This window comes from Dipodomys spectabilis, unplaced genomic scaffold (assembly GCF_019054845.1).
Source record: "Dipodomys spectabilis isolate Male_0828 unplaced genomic scaffold, ASM1905484v1 ptg000002l, whole genome shotgun sequence".
NCBI classification, from domain to species: Eukaryota; Metazoa; Chordata; class Mammalia; order Rodentia; family Heteromyidae; genus Dipodomys; species Dipodomys spectabilis.
In genome coordinates this window covers 3,890,467-3,908,002 of record NW_024870679.1, presented here as the reverse complement: position 1 = coordinate 3,908,002, position 17,536 = coordinate 3,890,467, and the positions used below count along the sequence as shown (strand labels likewise).

The window sequence follows — 17,536 nt, the reverse complement described above, 5'->3', positions numbered from 1 at the left end:
TGGACAGCCATTTGCTGTCAGAAACCTGGGCGCCCCTACCACTGGCTTCCTGTCCTCTTCCTGCTAGAACCCCTGAAGACAAGAGTTCAGTGCTTCTTGTCTAAAGCCAAAACCAGACATGTTATTGGAGTCTTACCTGTATCTTTCTAGCCTCTGGGAACCAGCCTAGGTTGCAAGCCAGGACTAGGGGAAAGACACCAGAGCTCTGAGACTGGTCCCTAGTAACCACCTTTCTATCACCTGTTCAGCCTCAATGTTGTAGGGGTTAAGGAGCAAGCTGGCAGTCTTGCTCCTATCCCTGCATGGAGGGCCCAACTGTGACTTGGTGACAGCCCTTAATGGCTGTCATCTAGTCTCTGTGTCTGATCTCTAGCCTGCCCAGAGCATAGTGTGTTTCCCATTCTCATCTCTGGCCCCTTGCTTTTCTACAGCACTTGTCACTTGGGAACTAGGAGGTCTGTCAGCCTAGAAAAGGGCCTAAGGAGGGTCCTTATGAGGCCTGACCTCAGTGGGAGCAGTTAAACTGCAACTGAGTTGCAACTTCAAGGAAGAAACCAAGGAAAGTTACTGGCAGAATCCTTTGTCTATCTCCTTTCATTCTTCCATCCACCAGGCACTCTAAAATCTAGAAACTTCTTACCTTCTTCCATGCCCTTTTTGAGTTTGGTCTCATCTCACACTTAAGATACAAGATGAGAGGCTAGAATAGCATCTCAAGATCTCCTCACCTTACCTCTCAGCTCATCTCCCTACCCCAGCCTCTGGGGTCTGAGGCTTTGAAGACTGCCCAGGCCTTCTTTTCATTCCCGTGGGGCCAGTGAAGGGCTTTGACAGGGTCCAAAAGACCATCATGAGGCTGATTTGTCCCAGAGCCCTGGGACATGGATGGATGGGCCATTTCTCCCTTATTCTCTCTCCCCCCCCCTCCCCAGTACCTTCTCTAGTCCTTCTTTTTTCTTTTCCCTTTCCACCTTCACAATGCCCTCTCCCTGGTCTTCCCATCCTCTCCTTGCTTCCTATTTTTGCCAGGCTCCATATCCTCCTCAGTCCAGGGCAGGCCGATGCTATTGGTGCTTCTTCACTTCGGGACCCAGTTCCATATTTGTCTTTGTCTGACACCTCCTTCAGTTCCTCTCTGGGCCCCAGGGCCTGAGAGTGCCAACTGGGTAAGGGCCACCTGCCTCCTACCTGGCCTCTTCCCTGACATAGTGCTGCTCAGGGAAGCATGAAGAGGGAAGAAATCTATCCATTTTTCTCTAATCCATTTATCATCCCAAAGGTGAATGTGTCCTGTACCAGTTTCTCCTCAGGACTTAGTCAGTCCCTTCCACCTCCTCCCCTCCTCCCTCTACCATTCATAGTAACATGTGCATTACTTAGGTACTTAAGGCTTAAGACCTCTGATTGAGGGCCACTCATTTCTTTTTTGGGTCAGAATTTCCCCCACATGACAGGGGAAGTGTGAGGTTTATAACCCTAGATGTTCTGGGGGGTCCTTCAGTAAACGAATTAGGTTATTCTTTTCATTGTTGGTTTTATTTTCCTTTTTTAGATTTTTGGGAAGGGATTTGAGGAGGGACGAAATGAGATGAAGGTGAAAATCTTCCTAAGCCTGAAACTCTCTGTCCTGAGTTGTCCCATGGTTACTCAAGGAAAGGGGGGAAGGTAGACAATTTTGCCTACAGCTCCAGAGACACAAAGAACAAAGGGGTGACCTTCATTTTTCTTCAAGCTGGCCCTTGTGGGGGGGACTGTGAGCAGCTTCTACTGGAACTTTGTTTGGATTCTGTGTTTGTATTTATAATTTAACAGATATGTAATAGATAAAGCAGTCTCATTTGGGGACTGAACTTAGAAACTGGCCTTTCCATTAGGAAAGGAGGGGTGTTATTCATTTTTGCCAAGAAGTCCTAGCTCAGAGCTTTACCCTAGGCAGGAAGGCTCTTTCTTGTGCTCAAGAGGCTGGCTGGTTTTCAGATTGTAGATCCTTGATTTGGGTTATGGTCACTCTCACCATGGCCATCCTAAGAAAGGCCATTTCACCTCACTGCCTCCAGAGGGCTGAGCTAGGCCAAGTGCCAAGGGAAAGGCTGTCCTTACAGAACTGGAGTCTCCTTCCAACCAGGGCTGACATCACTGCTTTGCCTAGTTGAATCCAATGTAGGAGGTATCTGATTTCTCCAGCTGCTATAGGAGGCCAATAGACAGGGCACTTGCCCTTTGCCCTGGTAGACTCTGACCCTGCCCACCTAGGATCTTTCCTAGATATGAGCCCACCAACATCATGGTCATGGGTCTCCTACTTCTGGGATTGCAGATCGGGGTGGGGGGAGAATGTTGCATGTTGTTTTCTGGTGCTTCATTATACATTTGAATAAACAGTGCTTCAAGCATTTGCCATGAAGGAGCCAAGACTGGAGCCCTCCTGGGGATTTTTTTTTCTTCCTCTTCCTTGCTTTAAGACCTTGGATAAAAATCAGCATTTCTACTAAGACCTCATTCCACTCCTCTCTACTCTGCAGCCTAAGCAATAGAGTCTGCTGGCTGAGTAGTTGTTCCTGGCAGGCCCCAGTCTGGTGACATTGTCTCTTTTTGTGGCACTCCATTTGTCCAAAGTAACTGAAACTCATTAGCAAATTTGGAGCAAACTCAAAGGGGGAGAAATAGTGAATCCCACAATGCTGTTTCCCTTTGCTTTCCTACCATCTGTGACCCAAACAAGCTTCCTATCAGGAATCTGAGGGCCATATGCTTCGTTCTCTAGCATATACAGATTGTGTGTGTGTGTGTGTGTGTGTGTGTGTGTGTGTGCGTGCACACGCGTGCGCACACGTGCGCGTGCTCTGGTATAGGGATTTGAACTCAGGGCCTGGAAGCTATCCTTTAGCTTTTTCACTCCTGGCTATTACTCTACCACTTGAGCTACAGCTCCATTTCTGGCTTTCTGATGGTTAATTGGAGATAATTAATGGGCTTTCCTGTCCAGGTTGTCTTTGAACTTCTGATCCTCAGATGTCAGTCTCCTGAGTAGCTAGGATTAGAGGTGTAAACCCCCTGCACACGCGCTCGCACGCATGCGCGCGCGCACACACACACACACACACACACACACACACACACAGGCTTACTATAAGGTTCTTGCTGAACAAACCTTCAGACAGGCAGTCACATTCTGCATTTATAGTCTCTAGAAAAATGCACTTGGGCATAGTTTCACAGTCAATGTTACCAGGTTCCTGGACCTCATTTATGGGTCTTAGGTTAAGAATCTCTTCTCTCAGATATTATCTTCAAAGTATTTAAAATTTCCCTGAATGAAAAGAAGAAGTCTGAGATCTTAATGTCATAGAATTTGACTTTTGCTCTCAAATTTGGTTTCCTTTCAGCTAAATAAATGTGATATGGGGTAAGATTGTGAGAAGTTGAGGAGGGGAAATAAAAAGGATTACTATTTCTTGTCTGATCAAATGATGAAGAGGCAGAGACAGACTTTAGTCTTTTTTGGGGGGGGTAGGAAGAAATGTTATCAGCTGAATAAAAAAAAAGAGGTATGTGATTAAGGTGGTACATTCTGGGCCTTAGCAAGGAAAATGACAGATCTGATGAGAAACCTTCCTATAGCAAGTCTTTAGTACCAGCTCTTCCAGCGGCGAAAAATACTCATTAGAAAAGGAAGCCAAAATGATGGATGGAGTCAGGGTCTAGCCAGGGTTTGGGAAGAGACAGTGCAGGGTATCGATCGCACTTCTCAGGAGGATCGGCAGACCCGAGCTAACACCAGCAGCCTCGGGGCCACCCTAGTTCCGGCGCTGACTCTGAACCCGAGAGCCTTCTGTCATCCTGACAGGTGATCTTGGTCAGGGCAGCCAGATCCTCCCAAACCCAGACAACGGCACTTGAGCCCTCTGTTCTGCATTAGGGCAGCGTGGGTTTCCCAAAGAGGGAGGAAGGACTCAGGAACCCGGGCCCTCCCCCACTTCAACCCCCATGTCCTTCAGCACAGCCTAGACTCCCTCCCTTTGCCCTTCTGATTCACTGCGCCCACCTCCCTGCACCTACCCTATTCGATCTACAGGGGAGCAGAGTCGCTCCCTGGCCGCCAGCCGGGGAACTGGCGCCAGCCAGCTGGCAGACGCACGGCTTCAAGAGGGGCATCTTGGGCAGAGAGAGGTTTGGGGCTGGGGTGTGTGTGTGTGTGTGTGTGTGTGTGTGTGTGTGTGTGTGTGTGTGCGCGCGCGCGGGTGCACACTGGGGAGAGGGGACTGGTGCCACAAAGAAATGTGTGCACAAAGGTTAGGAGTGGAGATCCTGGGGCTTTGGTCTCCTCCTTTTCCCCTGCAATTGTGCATTTCCGAAGGGCTCTCTCGGGAAACTCGGTAGGCGACAGCACCCCTTCCGAAACTACATTTCCCAGAAAGCTATGCGGAAGGAGGAGGTGGGGGCCAGCGACCTGAGCTGCGCTTGCGCACAGGGTGAGCTGGAAAGGTAGGGGAGAAGGAGGCGTGCCCGCGGCCGGGCCGAGGGGGGGAGGGGGCCGCGCGGCGGCGGCGCCGGGGCGGGCGCGCGTCCGCGGCGGTGATGGCGGTGCGTGAACGCGCGGCGGCAGCAATGGCCGCTCTGGAGCGGCGGGTGCCGAGTCTCGATGACTTCGCGGGACAGAGCTGGAGCTCGTGGGTGGAGCGGGCCGACCTGCCTGCGGCCGACGGTGAGTACAGCCACCTTAGAGTCCGAGGACCCCATCACTGCCTCCCCTCCCCCCCTCCCGGCCCCCACCAGCTGAGGGGAGCCGCCGACAGGAGCCGCCGTCCGGCTCCCCGGCCCCCCAAACAAAGGACCCGCCGGGTCCTAGTGCCCGCCCTCTCCGACACCTTTGCGCCGCCGGGTCCTAGCGCCGGCCCACCGCTTGCAGCCCACCCTGCCCACCCCTCTCCTCTGTCTGTCTGTCTCTCTCTGCCAGAGCCAGTACCGGCCCCACGTTTACTTGCCTTTATCTTTTCCCTTAAATGATGGTCTCCAGTTTCCGCCCCTCCTGCACCTGCTCGGGCTCTTCCTATCCGCAACAGTCCTCTCCACGTGTTTCCCACGCACCCCACTTCTCTGCCCCCCTCAGCACCCCCCATGTGTCTTCGCCTTTTGCCCCCCCCCCCACACCTCCAGCGCCTTTTTAGCGTTTTCCTACCGGTTACAGTGCTCATGGAACTCTAGCCCCCTCCGCATGAGTTTTCCCATCCATCTCTCCATCCTCCTCCTTGCCTTTCCTCCTTCAGTCCATCCATCCATGCCTCCCACCCTCGTCCTTCCCCGGGCTTCTTGCCCTACCTCTTGGCTCTTTTCCCTGACCCCCCACTTTCTATAGGTCCCCGAGTGCCTTTGGTGAGTGGGCCTCCAGTCTCTTTTTCTCATCTTTGTCTCCTGGGTCCCAGGAAACACCTGGCCTCATGGCCTTTGGGGGTGACAGCAGGCATCACACCCCTAAAGAAGTTTACAAGTGAGAAGAGATGGAGTAGGAGACCTCATGGAGCGGTCTCTAATGACACTTGTTCTTTGAGACATCTGACTTTCAGCTTGATTCTGTCCATCATTCCCCATAATTGCATTGAACAGACTTCAGAGTGGGAGCTGCCCCTTGTCTCTTGCCTGTCCAACTCACCATGCCTCATATCTGGATATTATATAAGATTGCCAATAATCATCTCACCTCAAAGGGGGCTAATCTGTGAGTGAGCATGTGAGAGCAAATCTAAGTGGGAGCATAGGCCACTCTGGGACTGTCCTGTGCTGGGTGGGCACGGATGGGGCCATTGTCAGGGTCTGGGTGAATTAAGAACCGGAAATGGAGTCAGACTGGTTCAGTGACTCAGAATTGATTTTTTTCCAAGGGACAGGGAGGAGGTGTGTGTTGGGGTGGGGGGGAGGGGGAGTTAGATAGGAGGATGGAGGAAGCTGCTTTGCATAGCTAAAATGTTTTTGTCATTAACCCAGAAACTGAAGTAGGAAAGCAACCCTTTGGCAGAGCCCCTCTAAGAAGGGGAGGGGGTTGCCTAGCTGACCAAGGAGACTTTGGAGATGTCAAAGGGCCCAAACCCAGCAGTTTCTCTGCTCTGTGACCATCCAATCAGTGCAGGAGCTGAGAAAACTGAGTATAACTTTGATAATGTTATGATATCTCAGGTAGACCTAAAGTAATTTATGAAGAGGGGGACATAGGACAGCAAATTTTGGAGATGCTACAGAATAGCCAAAAAGACCTGTGGTAGAAATCTCAAGAAGTGATTCAGAGTCCTGCAGAAAAGGAAAAAAAAAAAAAAAATCAGAACCATTTCCCTTTAAATGGGAAAGCTAATCCAGAAAAGGGATGATATTTACCCACATCACCCAACTAGTCAGCAGTTAGAGCCTTAAACTACACTAAGGAGTGGAGGGGTCCATAAGAAAGATGGCTGGATTCTCCTTAAATGAGACCAGTTCGTCTCAGAAGAGTGGGAGAAGGGTGGGCACTTGAGAATGAGCCACTGGGGATTCTGAGCACCAGGGGCTTGTCAGGGGGTGTGGGCTTCTCAGTGCTGAGCTGTGGCCCTTCTTCCACTAGGAGGTGGGGCTGTAGGAAGAGAGTGGACCTTCTGAGCTGTGTTTTTCCTCCAGGGGCTGAGCTGGAAGACAGTAGCAAAAACATGAAGAAGTTGGATGCTATGACCCTCATTAAAGAAGGTGGGACTCAATGCACATAGGGCTGGGACCCAGGGCAAACAGGGCCACTTTCCCCTCTTCTACCAGGAGGTGGCTGTTGAAGCAATAGGGCTGAAGATCCTCATTTTGATAGGACTGAGTTAGCCCTGCCTGCTGTGACCTGTTGGTGGAGATCGTAATCATAGGTGATTGGCGCCCACTCATGTCAAAGCCCTGTATACTTCAGGCCTGGTTAGACTGAACTGTGGAGGCTGGGAATGTCCAGCAGAAAGCTTGACACATCAGTTGGGAGGTGAAGCACCTTCTGGGTGGTGGGGTGGTAGTGTTCTCTGATCTTACAGGGAAACCCTGTGCTCCAGCCCCAGTGATAAAGAGTTTCTGTCATTGCAGATATGTCCATATTTGGGCACTGCCCTGCCCATGATGACTTCTATTTGGTTGTGTGTAACCACTGCAGCCAGGTGGTGAAGCCTCAAGCTTTCCAGAAGCACTGTGGTGAGAGAAGCCCTAGGGAAGAAAGATGAAGGGTGAGGGGAGGGGGAATATGGAACTCTTAGGACAGCTAGGACTTCACATGGGTAATGGAGGGTGGTTCTAGGGATAGGAAAGTCCTGGGGGGGGGGGGGAGTTTCAGGATATTGTGGGGTTTGAAGTTATTGCATGTGCAAACTTCCAGCATCCAGGGGGGTGGTAAGAGATTCAGGAAGCTGGGTCTAGAATTTTGAGTCCTGAAGGCTCAATTTGGAAATGGAAGAAAGCAAATTCACAATCTAAGCTGTAGTAATGCAGATTCTTGTGATATGAGGCAGTGGGCTGGTTGGCGGTCAGGGAATGAGGTAGTTGATACCACTCACCTCGATTATTCTCTCCACCTCCTGGTAACAGAAAGAAGACATGGGCCCCTCAGCAAGCTTTATGCCCGGGTCCCACCCCCACCTCCAGCCCCTGCCAGCTCTCAGAAATGCCATGTAGTGAATGGGCAGGGCCCAGCTTGTAGAGCCCCAGGTTCCACCAAAACCTCCTCCAGGGAGAAGGGCCAGGGGTCCCGGAGCCGTGGCCATCAGCCTCCAGAGAAGACCCAGAAGGACAACCTCTGGTAAGTCTATACACTCCCCAAGACCGACCCTGACCCTGACCCGGGGAGAGGTTGACACAAATGGAGGCAGCCCTGGGTCAAGGGGTACTGCTCATTGCAGAAGGCAGCAAACCCATGTGCAGCTCCTTTCCACAGACTCAAGGGCTCGTGAGTGCCTCTTTCCCCAGGTACCACACCCCTCCTGGAGCCCACCCAAGATCCAGGGCCAGGGAGGAGATAGCTCTAGGCCAGAGTTCGGCACCCAGACCCAGCCTCCCGCACCCCAGCCCATACCCTCTCTCCACGTGTAGCCTTTTCGTGCCTGTGGTGAATCTGGAGAAGATGTCCAGTCTCCCGAAGCCCGATGGACATGGAATCAGGGTGGCCCCACCCTCTGCTTTCCTCAGCCAGCCAGGCGGCCTCCCCAAGGACTCCCCTGGAAAAGCCCCCATGGCTCTCCCTTCTAAAGAACCTCCTGGCAGAGAGAGCAGTGAGATAATCCCCAGTGAGGGTTCCAGCCACCGGGCCGAAAGCAGCCCCCCGGAGAAGGAGCCCAGTGGGACCAGGCTGCCCCCCAAAACCCACCGGAAGATGGCTCGTGAGTAGTCATGGTCCTGGGAGTCAGGAAGGTAGAGTGGGGGACTCCTTGGGCTGCTCTGTCCTTGGGCAAGAAGGGTTGGAGGTCAGGAATAGATGGGCCTGGCCATCCTAGCTTGCAGAGTACAGGAACTCTACAATCTACCTGCTCCCTGGAAGCTTCTGTAGCTCAGGTCTCCTGAGTTGGGCTGAGGGAGCTTCTGCCCAAGCAAGCACAATTACTCTTCCCCTCCTTGGACAATTGACTGTTAGCCCTTTCTCACGTCTCACAGCTGGTTTTTCTGGCATTCCAGATGCCTGCGGCTGCCTTTGCTTCTTTGGGCCTACAGTCTCTGGGAGGAATGCTGGGGCTGGGGACAGGGAAAGTCCATCCTCAAGAGAAGAGTTACTCTGGAAAGTGAGGCCCCAGAGGAACCTGTCTATCTTTGTCCTGATTCTTCCCAGGCCCTTCATAGGAAGAGGCCAGATCCTCCTATGAATCCATGAGAAGTAGCCTTCTGGTTCACTGAAACATCTTTACCCAACAGGGAAGGAGTGTGACCTCAACAGGCAGTGCGGAGTCATAAATCCAGAGACCAAAAAGATCTGTACACGCCTGCTGACCTGCAAGGTAGCCCCATTCCCACGGCATGGTGAGGGGAAACAACGCAGACATGAGACACGGGCGAGCAGAGGAATGTAGAAATAACTAAAGGCCCAGCTGAGGGGATGGGTTAGGTTCACACCAGGGAAGGGAAGAGGAGCCTATCCCCCGCACCTCACCCCAGTGGGCACAAGGTAGGATCAGCAGGCAGGGAGTAGCTTTCAGACCCCCCCACCCCCATGCCAAAGGAAGGTGTTAGCCCTATGGGGGAGTAAAACAAAAGACACACAAACACACCCACAAACACACTCACACGCGTCCTCTCTCTCCACTTGCCCAGGCCAGAGCACACCGCTGCCCCTCACCCCTGCTCAGCTCACAACCCTTCCCACCCTTCCACTCTGCTATATTCTAGATCCACTCGGTGCACCAGCGCCGAGAGGTCCAGGGCCGGTCCAAGGATTTTGACGTGCTAGTGGCAGAGCTGAAGGCCAATTCCCGCAAAGGGGAATGTCCCAAGGAGAAGAGCCCAGGGCGCAAGGAGGCGGCGCCCTCCCAGGAACCTCCTTCCTCAATCCAGGTTGTGGCAGCAGCAGCCGCACCTAGCAGCACCTTTTCTGCTCGTGCCAAGCAGACCTACCCATACTGTGCATTTCCCAGGTATGTCCAGATTATATCCCCCCCCACTTCACCTGGGTATATTCAGCCCCTAAGGTACCAGGGAACGTTGGAGACAGGCCCAGGGGATGTCCTGGAAAACGTGCTCACTGGGACCTGAGTGGGTGTGGGGCGGGGGAGGGTGATACCTGGACCTTGCAGTGGTTTGGAAGCAGGCGACTCTCTATTCCTCCCCAAGCAGACCACAATATCCTAGCCTCTCTTGAGGTGTGCCAGATCCAATACAAACATTTTCCCAGCTACTTCCAACAAGCCAAAACTTGTCACTGGGGAGCTGAAAGGGTCAGGGTCCTGGGTGAGGCAGTTGTACTGTGTATTCATTCGCTGGCCCCTTCGTGTGCAGAGGCTGCGCTGGATCCCGGGGAGAGCCTGCCTTGCTGAAGGAGACACACACGCATCTCTGCCTGTAACACCAGGGGCAGACACGAAACACAGGCTCAGCTCCCAGACAGGCTCACAGGAATATGTGATGCAAGAAGGGGGTTGAGAGAGTTGACTGGGCTGACCAGAGCTGGGTGCAGTTAAGCTCGGAAGATTTTCTGGAGGAGGCGAGAATCTGGAGCAGATTTTTCCCCCTGAGGAGGCAGGGCCTGGGAAGTGAAGGGGCTTGGGAGAGAACACCTTGGGAGCTATGGCCCTGGGCTCTGTCTCTTACTCTGTGAGCTCTGTCGTGCCCTCCCATCCTTTCCTCCTTCCTCTTCCTCTGATTGCCCAGCAGAGTGTTTGCCCTGGCTTTTTAAGCTTGGCGGGTTCAGGGACACCCCATCCCGATCCCATACCAGTCACATCATCCTTACATCCTCTTTGGCCCTTCTAGGTCCCGGGCCTCTTCTGAGAGTGAATTGGATGAAGAAGGCCCCTATGGTGGTGATGGGGACCCAGGTCTGTTTCCTTTCCCCCTACCCCGGGGTGGGGCCCAGGCCTCCAGCGAGGAAAGTGAGGAGGAGGGGACATCCGAGGACCTTCACCTCCCTCCTGACTGCCATTATGCAACCCGGCCTCCACGCCCACAGGCGGTAAGGACCTGGCCAGGATCCTGGGGTGGAGGTGGTGTGCGGTGGGGTGGGGTGGGGGTCCCGGTCCTTCTAGGCCACAGTATGGGGAAGAGGTCAGATCTTATGTGCAGATGCTCTGTATACTGCAGGCCCCACCAACCACATTCTTCCCTTCTGCTTCCAGTTCTGCACCTTTGGGAGCCGGCTAGTGAGCCCAGGATGCTATGTGTTTAGCCGCCGGCTGGACCGGTTCTGCTCGGCACTCAGCTCTATGCTGGAGCGGCACCTCAGTTCACACATGTGGAAGTGAGTCTCTTGGGCCCAGAACTTCCTTTCTCAGACCTGGGTGTACATAGGCTTCAGAAGCTCCAATTCCTCACACATACCTACTGGTGTGCCTTGGCTAACTGGTCACTAGACCCCAGATGATAAGTGGCATAAGGGAGTGGGGACTTGGAACCCTAGAGAAGGACAGTGGGAGGTGTAGGGGTGAGTCTAGACAGTCGTCTATCATTTTCAATACTTGGGGTAATGTGGGATAAGGGATACCCACTGAAAATGAGGTTACTCCTACTCATTCTGTACTAGTTCATTCCTTCCTCTACCTGTGCCTTCCTCAGCCCTCAGTTCCAGTGTCTGCCAGCAGATGGCAGCAACTGTGGCGTTCCACTGGCCATTTCCCAGTGGGTAGAAGGATTGAGTGTTGGGAGGCTTTCTTGTTTGGTTGGCAGTCACAGTGGGACTCTCTTTTTGCTATAGGAAGATCCCACCAGCTGAACCTCCATCGCACCTTGTCAGTTCCTCCTTATCTGCTCCCCTGAGCCCACCCACTATGGGCAGCTGCCCCCGACTTCCAGGCCCACCCCCCAGACCTGCCTGCCCAGCCTCTACGCCTCCCATCAAGGACAGCCTGGTCCCTAGCTACCCTGCAGGCTCTCCTAGTGTAGCAGCTGCCTGCAGCCAGGCTGAGTGCATGGGCGGCACCCAGGCCATCACCTCACCTCTACCCGCCAACACACCATCTCCATCCTTCAGCAAGCTGCCACCTTCCAAGGCCAGCAAGTTGTCCAAAGGCAAGGATGGGGCAGAGGTGGAGGCTCCTTCTCGAAAGCGGAAGTTATCCCCAGGCCCTACCACTTTCAAACGGACTTGCATTCTGGAACCCACTGGAAAAGGCAAACCCTCTGGCTGCCGGGGTCTCTCAGCCAAGACTAAAACAGCTCTGAGCATGGGGCTTAATGGGACAGTGGGGCCAAGGGTAAAGAGAACAGGGCCCCTGGACTGTCGGGGTTCCCCACATCCACCTCCCACACCGGTCAAGGCTCAGCTGGAGAACCGGGATGTCGTCAGTCACCCAGCCAAGGCCTTGCCAACCAACTGCCTCTCTGAGGAGGAAGTAGCCAAGAAGAGGAAAAATCTGGCCACTTACTGCCGGCCAGTGAAGGCCAAGCATTGTCAGGCTGGTGTCCCTGCTGATACAGCCTGCTCTATGCGCCGCAAGAAGCCAGGCCCAGCCCTGGCCTTTGAGGAGAAGTGCTCTACACTGAAGGTACCTGCCCAGCTCCCTGCGGTGCATGGGCAGAGAGGGGTCAGGAGGGCTGACTGTGAGAACACAGTAGGTACTTGACATGGAGAAAGTGCTAAGTAGAGGATTGAAAAATGGGGAAAGAGTCTTTGGGCTATCCTCTTTAGGAAACCATAGATTAGCTCTTAGCATGGTGACTCCAGTTTTTACCTGATTGGATCTTTTCCCCTTGCCCTTGTTTTGGACTTAATCAAAGGACCACTTCTTTCTGAATTGGCTATGGCCCTCACCCCAGGACCTAGAACTACTTCCAACATCCAACAGGAAGGAAGTTTGAGTCTCTGACCTGTAGCTCAACATACTGAGCAACTGATTCTGTTCCTTGGTGGCTCTTCTGGGCATCGGGGCATTGAAGAGCAGATGGACAAGACAAGGCCCACTTAGGCATGTGTATACCCCTTACACATGTGCCCTGCTCCAGCTTCTCAGTAGGTTCAAGTGGCAGAGGTTTTCTAGTGAAATCTGCAGCCAGGTTTGTCTTTTCTGTTGGAGCCTGCTTTGAGCTATCCATATGATCTCTGCCAAGAGGGACTGCTGGGAGATGTGGTGTTGGGGGTGGGGAATGTGCTCCCAGTCTAAACATGGGCCAGGTGCATGTGTGCATTTACACGTTTTCTAGCTTCACTACATAGGCTGCCCCAGTTGGCATTCGTCTTCCCCTTGCTCAGTTTTATTTATCAGACCCACCACAGGAAATAAAGGTTTAGTCCTATAGTCTACATAGGTACTGAGTAGGATGACCCTCACCCTGACCCTGTCTCTTGTCTCTTTGTCTTCCTGCAGTCAAAAGCCCATTAACAAGAAAGTGCCTGTCCATTGCAACGGAGCCGCCAACACCTCCTCCCCTCCAGACCAGGCCCCAGGCTGCTGCCACTTTTTATAACTTTATATTATTTTTTTTAAGAAAAAAAAAACTCTCTTTAAAATACCTCAAGACTGTCTCCTTGTTCTGTTGGTACTAAGAAAACACTGAAAAGGAAGAAAAACAATGTAGCAAAATGAGGGTCCTTAGTTTGCCTAATCTCACCCTTGGAAGCTGAGATGACAGGCAGCCTGGAGGGGGGTGGGGAATGTTCTCTCCCCACAGGATGATGAGGCATGTGACTGTGAATATAAGCCTCCCCTAGAATGTTAACCCCAAGATACTATTCTGGCCCCATTGAGAAGAGAAACTGGACAGAGAAGAGGGAGCTGCACTCCTGACTTTGCAGTTGGGTCTTTGAGAGTTGGTTTCTGACCCTTTTCTGGTCTTCCAGCAATCGTGGGTCTCCACCCCTCTTTAGATCTTCTCAGCTTTTGTTTGTGCCCTTCCCACCTCTTACCAGCAACCTTCTTTTCTCAACCATGTAGCTTGATCTCGGTTGGTTAATACTCTCAAGATGTCCCGGATTTCTGTAGAGCTTGTTTTGGTCTTTCTTCCTGCACTATGGGTTTGCTCTTTAGGATGGAGTAGAACCTCTCCCAGGTAGGACTCCATAGGTTGGCCTACACTTTTTTGGAGGCAAGAGGGGGGAAAGGCTGCAGAATTTGGGGCATGTAAGGCCCTGATTCCTCAGGATTATACCTTGCTCCTCAGGGCTAAGCAGCTGTTGTGGAGGTGGCAAGGGTTGGGAGTGCTCTAGTTCTTCCAAGTATCTCACTGGAGACCATTCTTGCTCTGGGTATGAGACTTGCAGCTCCCTCCTTCAGTCTTCAAACCAGAATTCACTTTACAAAGAACTATATTTTGTCCTTTCCTGTTGTTTTTCCTTGGCATTAAGGTAGGGAGAAATCTTGCTCCATAACAAGCAGAAGAGGAAATAGAAAAAGTAAGCAGCCTGGGAACACCAGTACTTCTGGAAAGCTGCTTAACATACTCGAGTCAGGGCACCAAGTGTGTGATTTGGGGTTCACTGGAATCGGTAACCACAGATGTAATTTCCACAGGCTGCTTGACGTAGAGCTCCTGGTATACAGATACAAAAGAAGGTGGACTGGGATCTCTCCCGTGGGTAGATCAGGGTGTGGGGGACTCCCCCTGCCCCTCCCCCGGGCCGACATACTTTCCCCCCCAGCCCCCAGAGGGCGCTGTGAGTGCCTCGGCGGCGCTGCCGGCGGCTTCCCCGGGGAGGAGCCACTCCTGACAGCCGCCGCCGCCGCCGCCGCCGCGACCGCAAACCCGGAAGACGCCTCTAGCAGCTGGACTGTGCGGGCTGGCCCGGCGCAGCCATGCAGCCGCTGGAGGTAGATCTGGTTCCAGCACCAGCTAGGGAGCCGAGACTGACCCGCTGGCTGCGAAGAGGCAGCGGGATCTTGGCGCACCTGGTGGCTTTGGGCTTCACCATCTTTCTGACTGTTCTGTCCCGGCCAGGAACCAGTGAGTGCGCGGGGCGGGGCCAGGGAAGGGGGCGGAGCCGAGGTGCGGAGGGGCCGCGGCTGGGTGCGCCGCGAGCCGTGGAATGCGACCCCAGCCAGGGAGGGGCCCGGATGGAGAGGCTGAGGGCCTGTGGGCGGGGCTCGGGGGTCCTGGATGGGTGGGACTGTGGGTACGGGAAGGAGTTGGGGGCAAAGACTGGCTACTGAAAAGACTGAGCTAGTGCTTCATAAAACACAAGGCTCCTGTTGGAGGATAGTAGGGAAGGAAAGTGATTGAGGTCTACACTAGGACTGGGCTGGTAGCCAAGAAGTGCCAGTTGGGGAAAGCCAACCCAAGTGGAGGTGTGTGTACTGGGAGGCACTCTTGGTTGCCTTAGCCCCTTGGCAGCTCCCTTTTGCCCAAATTTCCTGGTTGTTATTGTTTAGTATTTTTATTTTTTTTTTAATTTATTTATCTGTCCTGGGTCTTGAACTTCGGGCCTGGGTGCTCTCCCTGAGCTTCTTTTGCTCAAGGCTACCGCTCTACCACTTCCGGTGTCTTCTAAGTATTGAAGAGTGTCAGGGACTTTCCTGCCTGGGCTGGCTTTGAACCGTGATCTTCAGATCTCAGACTCTTGAGTAGCTAGAATTACAGGTGTGGGCCACCGGCGCCCCGTTTTCCTGATTTTTTTTTTTTTTTAAGTTAGGATTGGGGTTGGTATGCTGAATTTTCCCCTGTGGCCAGATTCTTTAAACTTCACCTAGCCATGGAAGTGGGAGTGGGGGAGTAAAACAATGGTGCCCAGCAATCAGCCTGTTCTCTTTGATTCTCAGGTCTTTTCTCTTGGCACCCCGTATTCATGGCCTTGGCGGTGAGTTTGGACTTCTACCTGCAACCGATTTGTTCGGTTATGCTTAGCTTCTCCACCGGGGAAGAATCCTGTTTTCAGGAAGCTCAGCCTTTCTATGGCTTAGAGAGGTGCGAGAGACAGCTAGGGTCCCATCTTTCAAGAATTGGGGAAAATGAAGGGTTGAGAGGGTAGGGGGATGTGGAACTTATTTCTCCACAGGTGTCTATAAGAAGCTGTGGAAGGGGTGTTATTAAGTCATTTCCCTCACAATTCAGGAAGAAGTTTAACATCTGCAGTTTTACTGGTCAAGAAATGGCCTGTGTGTAAGGCAGGTCCAGTTAGAAGTCCTTTAGCCTTCACCCTTTATCTTCTTTGGTTAGATGTATAATAATACCTCCTTTTTTCTCAGGCCTCCAAACAGACCTGAGGCTCACTAGCCCTCTCCTGTATTCACAGTTCTGCCTCTGCATGGCTGAATCCATCCTACTCTTCTCTCCTGAACACTCCTTGTTCCTCTTCTGTTCCCGAAAGGCCCGAATCCGACTCCACTGGGCAGGGCAGACCCTGGCCATCCTCTGTGCTGCCCTGGGCCTGGGCTTCATCATCTCCAGCAAGATCCGAAGTGAGCTGCCCCACCTGGAATCCTGGCACAGCTGGGTAGGAGTTCTGACAATACTGGTCAGTGGTGGCCAAGCACTGTGTGGGCTTTGCCTCCTTTGTCCCCGAGCAGCCAGGGTCTCAAGGGTAGCTCGTCTCAAGCTCTACCATCTGACATGTGGACTGGTTGTCTACCTGATGGCTACAGTAACAGTACTTCTGGGCATGTATTCAGTATGGTTCCAAGCCCAGATCAAAGGTGCAGCTTGGTATCTGTGCCTAGCACTGCCCTTGTACCCAGCCCTGGTAATTATGCACCAGATCTCTAGATCCTATTTGCCAAGGAAGAAAATGGAAATTTGAGTGCCTCCAAACACGGACTCTAGGTGGGACACTTACCTTGGACTTCAGTGGTTCCTTGGTGATATTTAAGGGACCCATTTCAGAAGTGGCCAAGTTTTTGCACTTTCTGGGCCAAAGGCTACAAAAACCCAGGTTGCTCTTGTTGAAGGATGATCCAGGTGACCAAAATGGGGGAATGTATTGAGCATAGTGGAATGTGATAGAGAACTTGAGCGTGAAGCCTCTACTCGTGATAGACGACAGACTTATTGGGTGGTGGTGGAGGTGATGGTGGTGGCAATTTCTTATCTGTATTTCTGATGTAAAGTCGAGATCCTATAAGTTATGAATGGAAGCCATCGATATTTGCCCCCACCTCTTAAACTTTTTTTTTTTTTTTTTGCTGGTCTGGGGCTTGAACTCAGGGCTTGGGCACTGTCCCAGAGCTTTTGTGTGCAAGGCTAGCACTCTACTACTTGAGCCATACCTCTGCTTCTGGCTTTTTTTGGGTAGTCAATTGGAAATAAGAGTCTTATGGACTTTCCTGCCTGGCCTGGCTTCAAACCTCAGCCCTCAGATCTCAGCCTCCTGTTTCGCTAGGATTACAGGCATGTGCCACTGGAATCTGGCTGTTTACGTTTTGGGGTTTGTCTTTATTTTTTTGAGACAAAGTCTCACTGTGCAGCCAAAGCTGACCTGTAATCACTATTTAGTCCTGTTTGGCCTCAAACTCAACCTCTTCCTGCTTCAGCCTCCCAAGTGCTAGGATTACAGATCCTGTATCACCATACCAGGTTGGGTACCTCTTGAGAAAGCAGTGTGATGCTTCTCTTTAGGCTCTATTACATAACTAACCTTAGGTAAGTTCCATATCTCAGGACCTCAGTTTCCTCATCTGTGAATGTTTTTAAGCAATCTCTTAAGTCCCTTCTATCTCTTAATAGTCAGTATCAGTCGATATCACTGAAGACTCTCCTAGCTGTGGACCACGTGGACCACTTAGCAGACTCAGGATATAATTCATTCTCCGTTTACTTTCCTGGAGGGAAAGTAAACTCCTGCCCCTGTAGCCCTTCAGAAATTGAAGCTGATATGGCCTCTGGAACAGAGCTCTAAAGGTCAGGCTCTGTTGAAAGAAAGAGTTCAAGAGAGGGTCTTCTGTTTTGTTTTGTTGGCTGTGGGGCTTGAACTCTGGGCCTGGGCGCTGTCCCT

At 52.3% G+C, this 17,536-nt stretch overlaps 2 protein-coding genes and 1 long non-coding RNA gene across 8 annotated transcripts; 2 read left to right on the top strand and 1 right to left on the bottom strand.

The window, feature by feature from the left end:
• Nucleotides 1–702: 702 nt before the first annotated feature.
• On the bottom strand, nt 703–17,300 carry LOC122105032. Its single transcript, XR_006147000.1, has 3 exons — nt 17,289–17,300; nt 1,416–1,421; nt 703–783 (listed from the first exon to the last, which is right to left on the bottom strand). It is a non-coding gene; the product is annotated as an uncharacterized LOC122105032 (long non-coding RNA).
• Atxn7l2 (ataxin 7 like 2) lies at nt 4,523–13,134 on the top strand. 6 transcript variants are annotated; one of them, XM_042676082.1, is made up of 11 exons: nt 4,523–4,705; nt 6,643–6,708; nt 7,078–7,182; nt 7,573–7,783; nt 8,074–8,360; nt 8,887–8,969; nt 9,358–9,602; nt 10,438–10,636; nt 10,800–10,921; nt 11,375–12,164; nt 12,984–13,134. In XM_042676082.1, the coding sequence occupies exons 1-11, from the start codon at nt 4,579–4,581 to the stop codon at nt 12,996–12,998; spliced, it is 2,250 nt and encodes a 749-aa protein (XP_042532016.1). In that variant the 5' UTR covers nt 4,523–4,578; the 3' UTR covers nt 12,999–13,134. The 6 variants fall into 6 exon arrangements, with proteins under 6 accessions (XP_042532016.1, XP_042532025.1, XP_042531991.1 ...); XM_042676091.1 differs by lacking the exon at nt 12,984–13,134 and adding an exon at nt 12,397–12,586 and having other exon boundaries at nt 4,569–4,705; nt 8,170–8,360; XM_042676057.1 differs by lacking the exon at nt 12,984–13,134 and adding an exon at nt 12,397–12,586 and having other exon boundaries at nt 4,569–4,705.
• Nucleotides 14,352–16,727, top strand: LOC122105021 (probable transmembrane reductase CYB561D1). Its single transcript, XM_042676114.1, has 3 exons — nt 14,352–14,556; nt 15,369–15,406; nt 15,842–16,727. Exons 1-3 carry the CDS (start codon nt 14,409–14,411, stop codon nt 16,343–16,345), a joined length of 690 nt encoding a protein of 229 aa, XP_042532048.1. The 5' UTR covers nt 14,352–14,408; the 3' UTR covers nt 16,346–16,727.
• Nucleotides 17,301–17,536: the final 236 nt, after the last annotated feature.

Excerpts from the sequence above, each read along its gene's own strand:
- Atxn7l2 (XM_042676050.1), top strand. The coding sequence starts at position 6,456 with ATGAGACCAGTTCGTCTCAGAAGAGTGGGAGAAGGGTGGGCACTTGAG. Across the intron at positions 7,183-7,572 it reads AGCTTTCCAGAAGCACTGTG|AAAGAAGACATGGGCCCCTC; the intron begins GTGAGAGAAGCC and ends TCCTGGTAACAG. Across the intron at positions 7,784-8,073 it reads ACCCAGAAGGACAACCTCTG|CCTTTTCGTGCCTGTGGTGA; the intron begins GTAAGTCTATAC and ends CTCCACGTGTAG.
- LOC122105021 (XM_042676114.1), top strand. The coding sequence starts at position 14,409 with ATGCAGCCGCTGGAGGTAGATCTGGTTCCAGCACCAGCTAGGGAGCCG. Across the intron at positions 14,557-15,368 it reads TCTGTCCCGGCCAGGAACCA|GTCTTTTCTCTTGGCACCCC; the intron begins GTGAGTGCGCGG and ends TTTGATTCTCAG. Across the intron at positions 15,407-15,841 it reads CCGTATTCATGGCCTTGGCG|TTCTGCCTCTGCATGGCTGA; the intron begins GTGAGTTTGGAC and ends CTGTATTCACAG.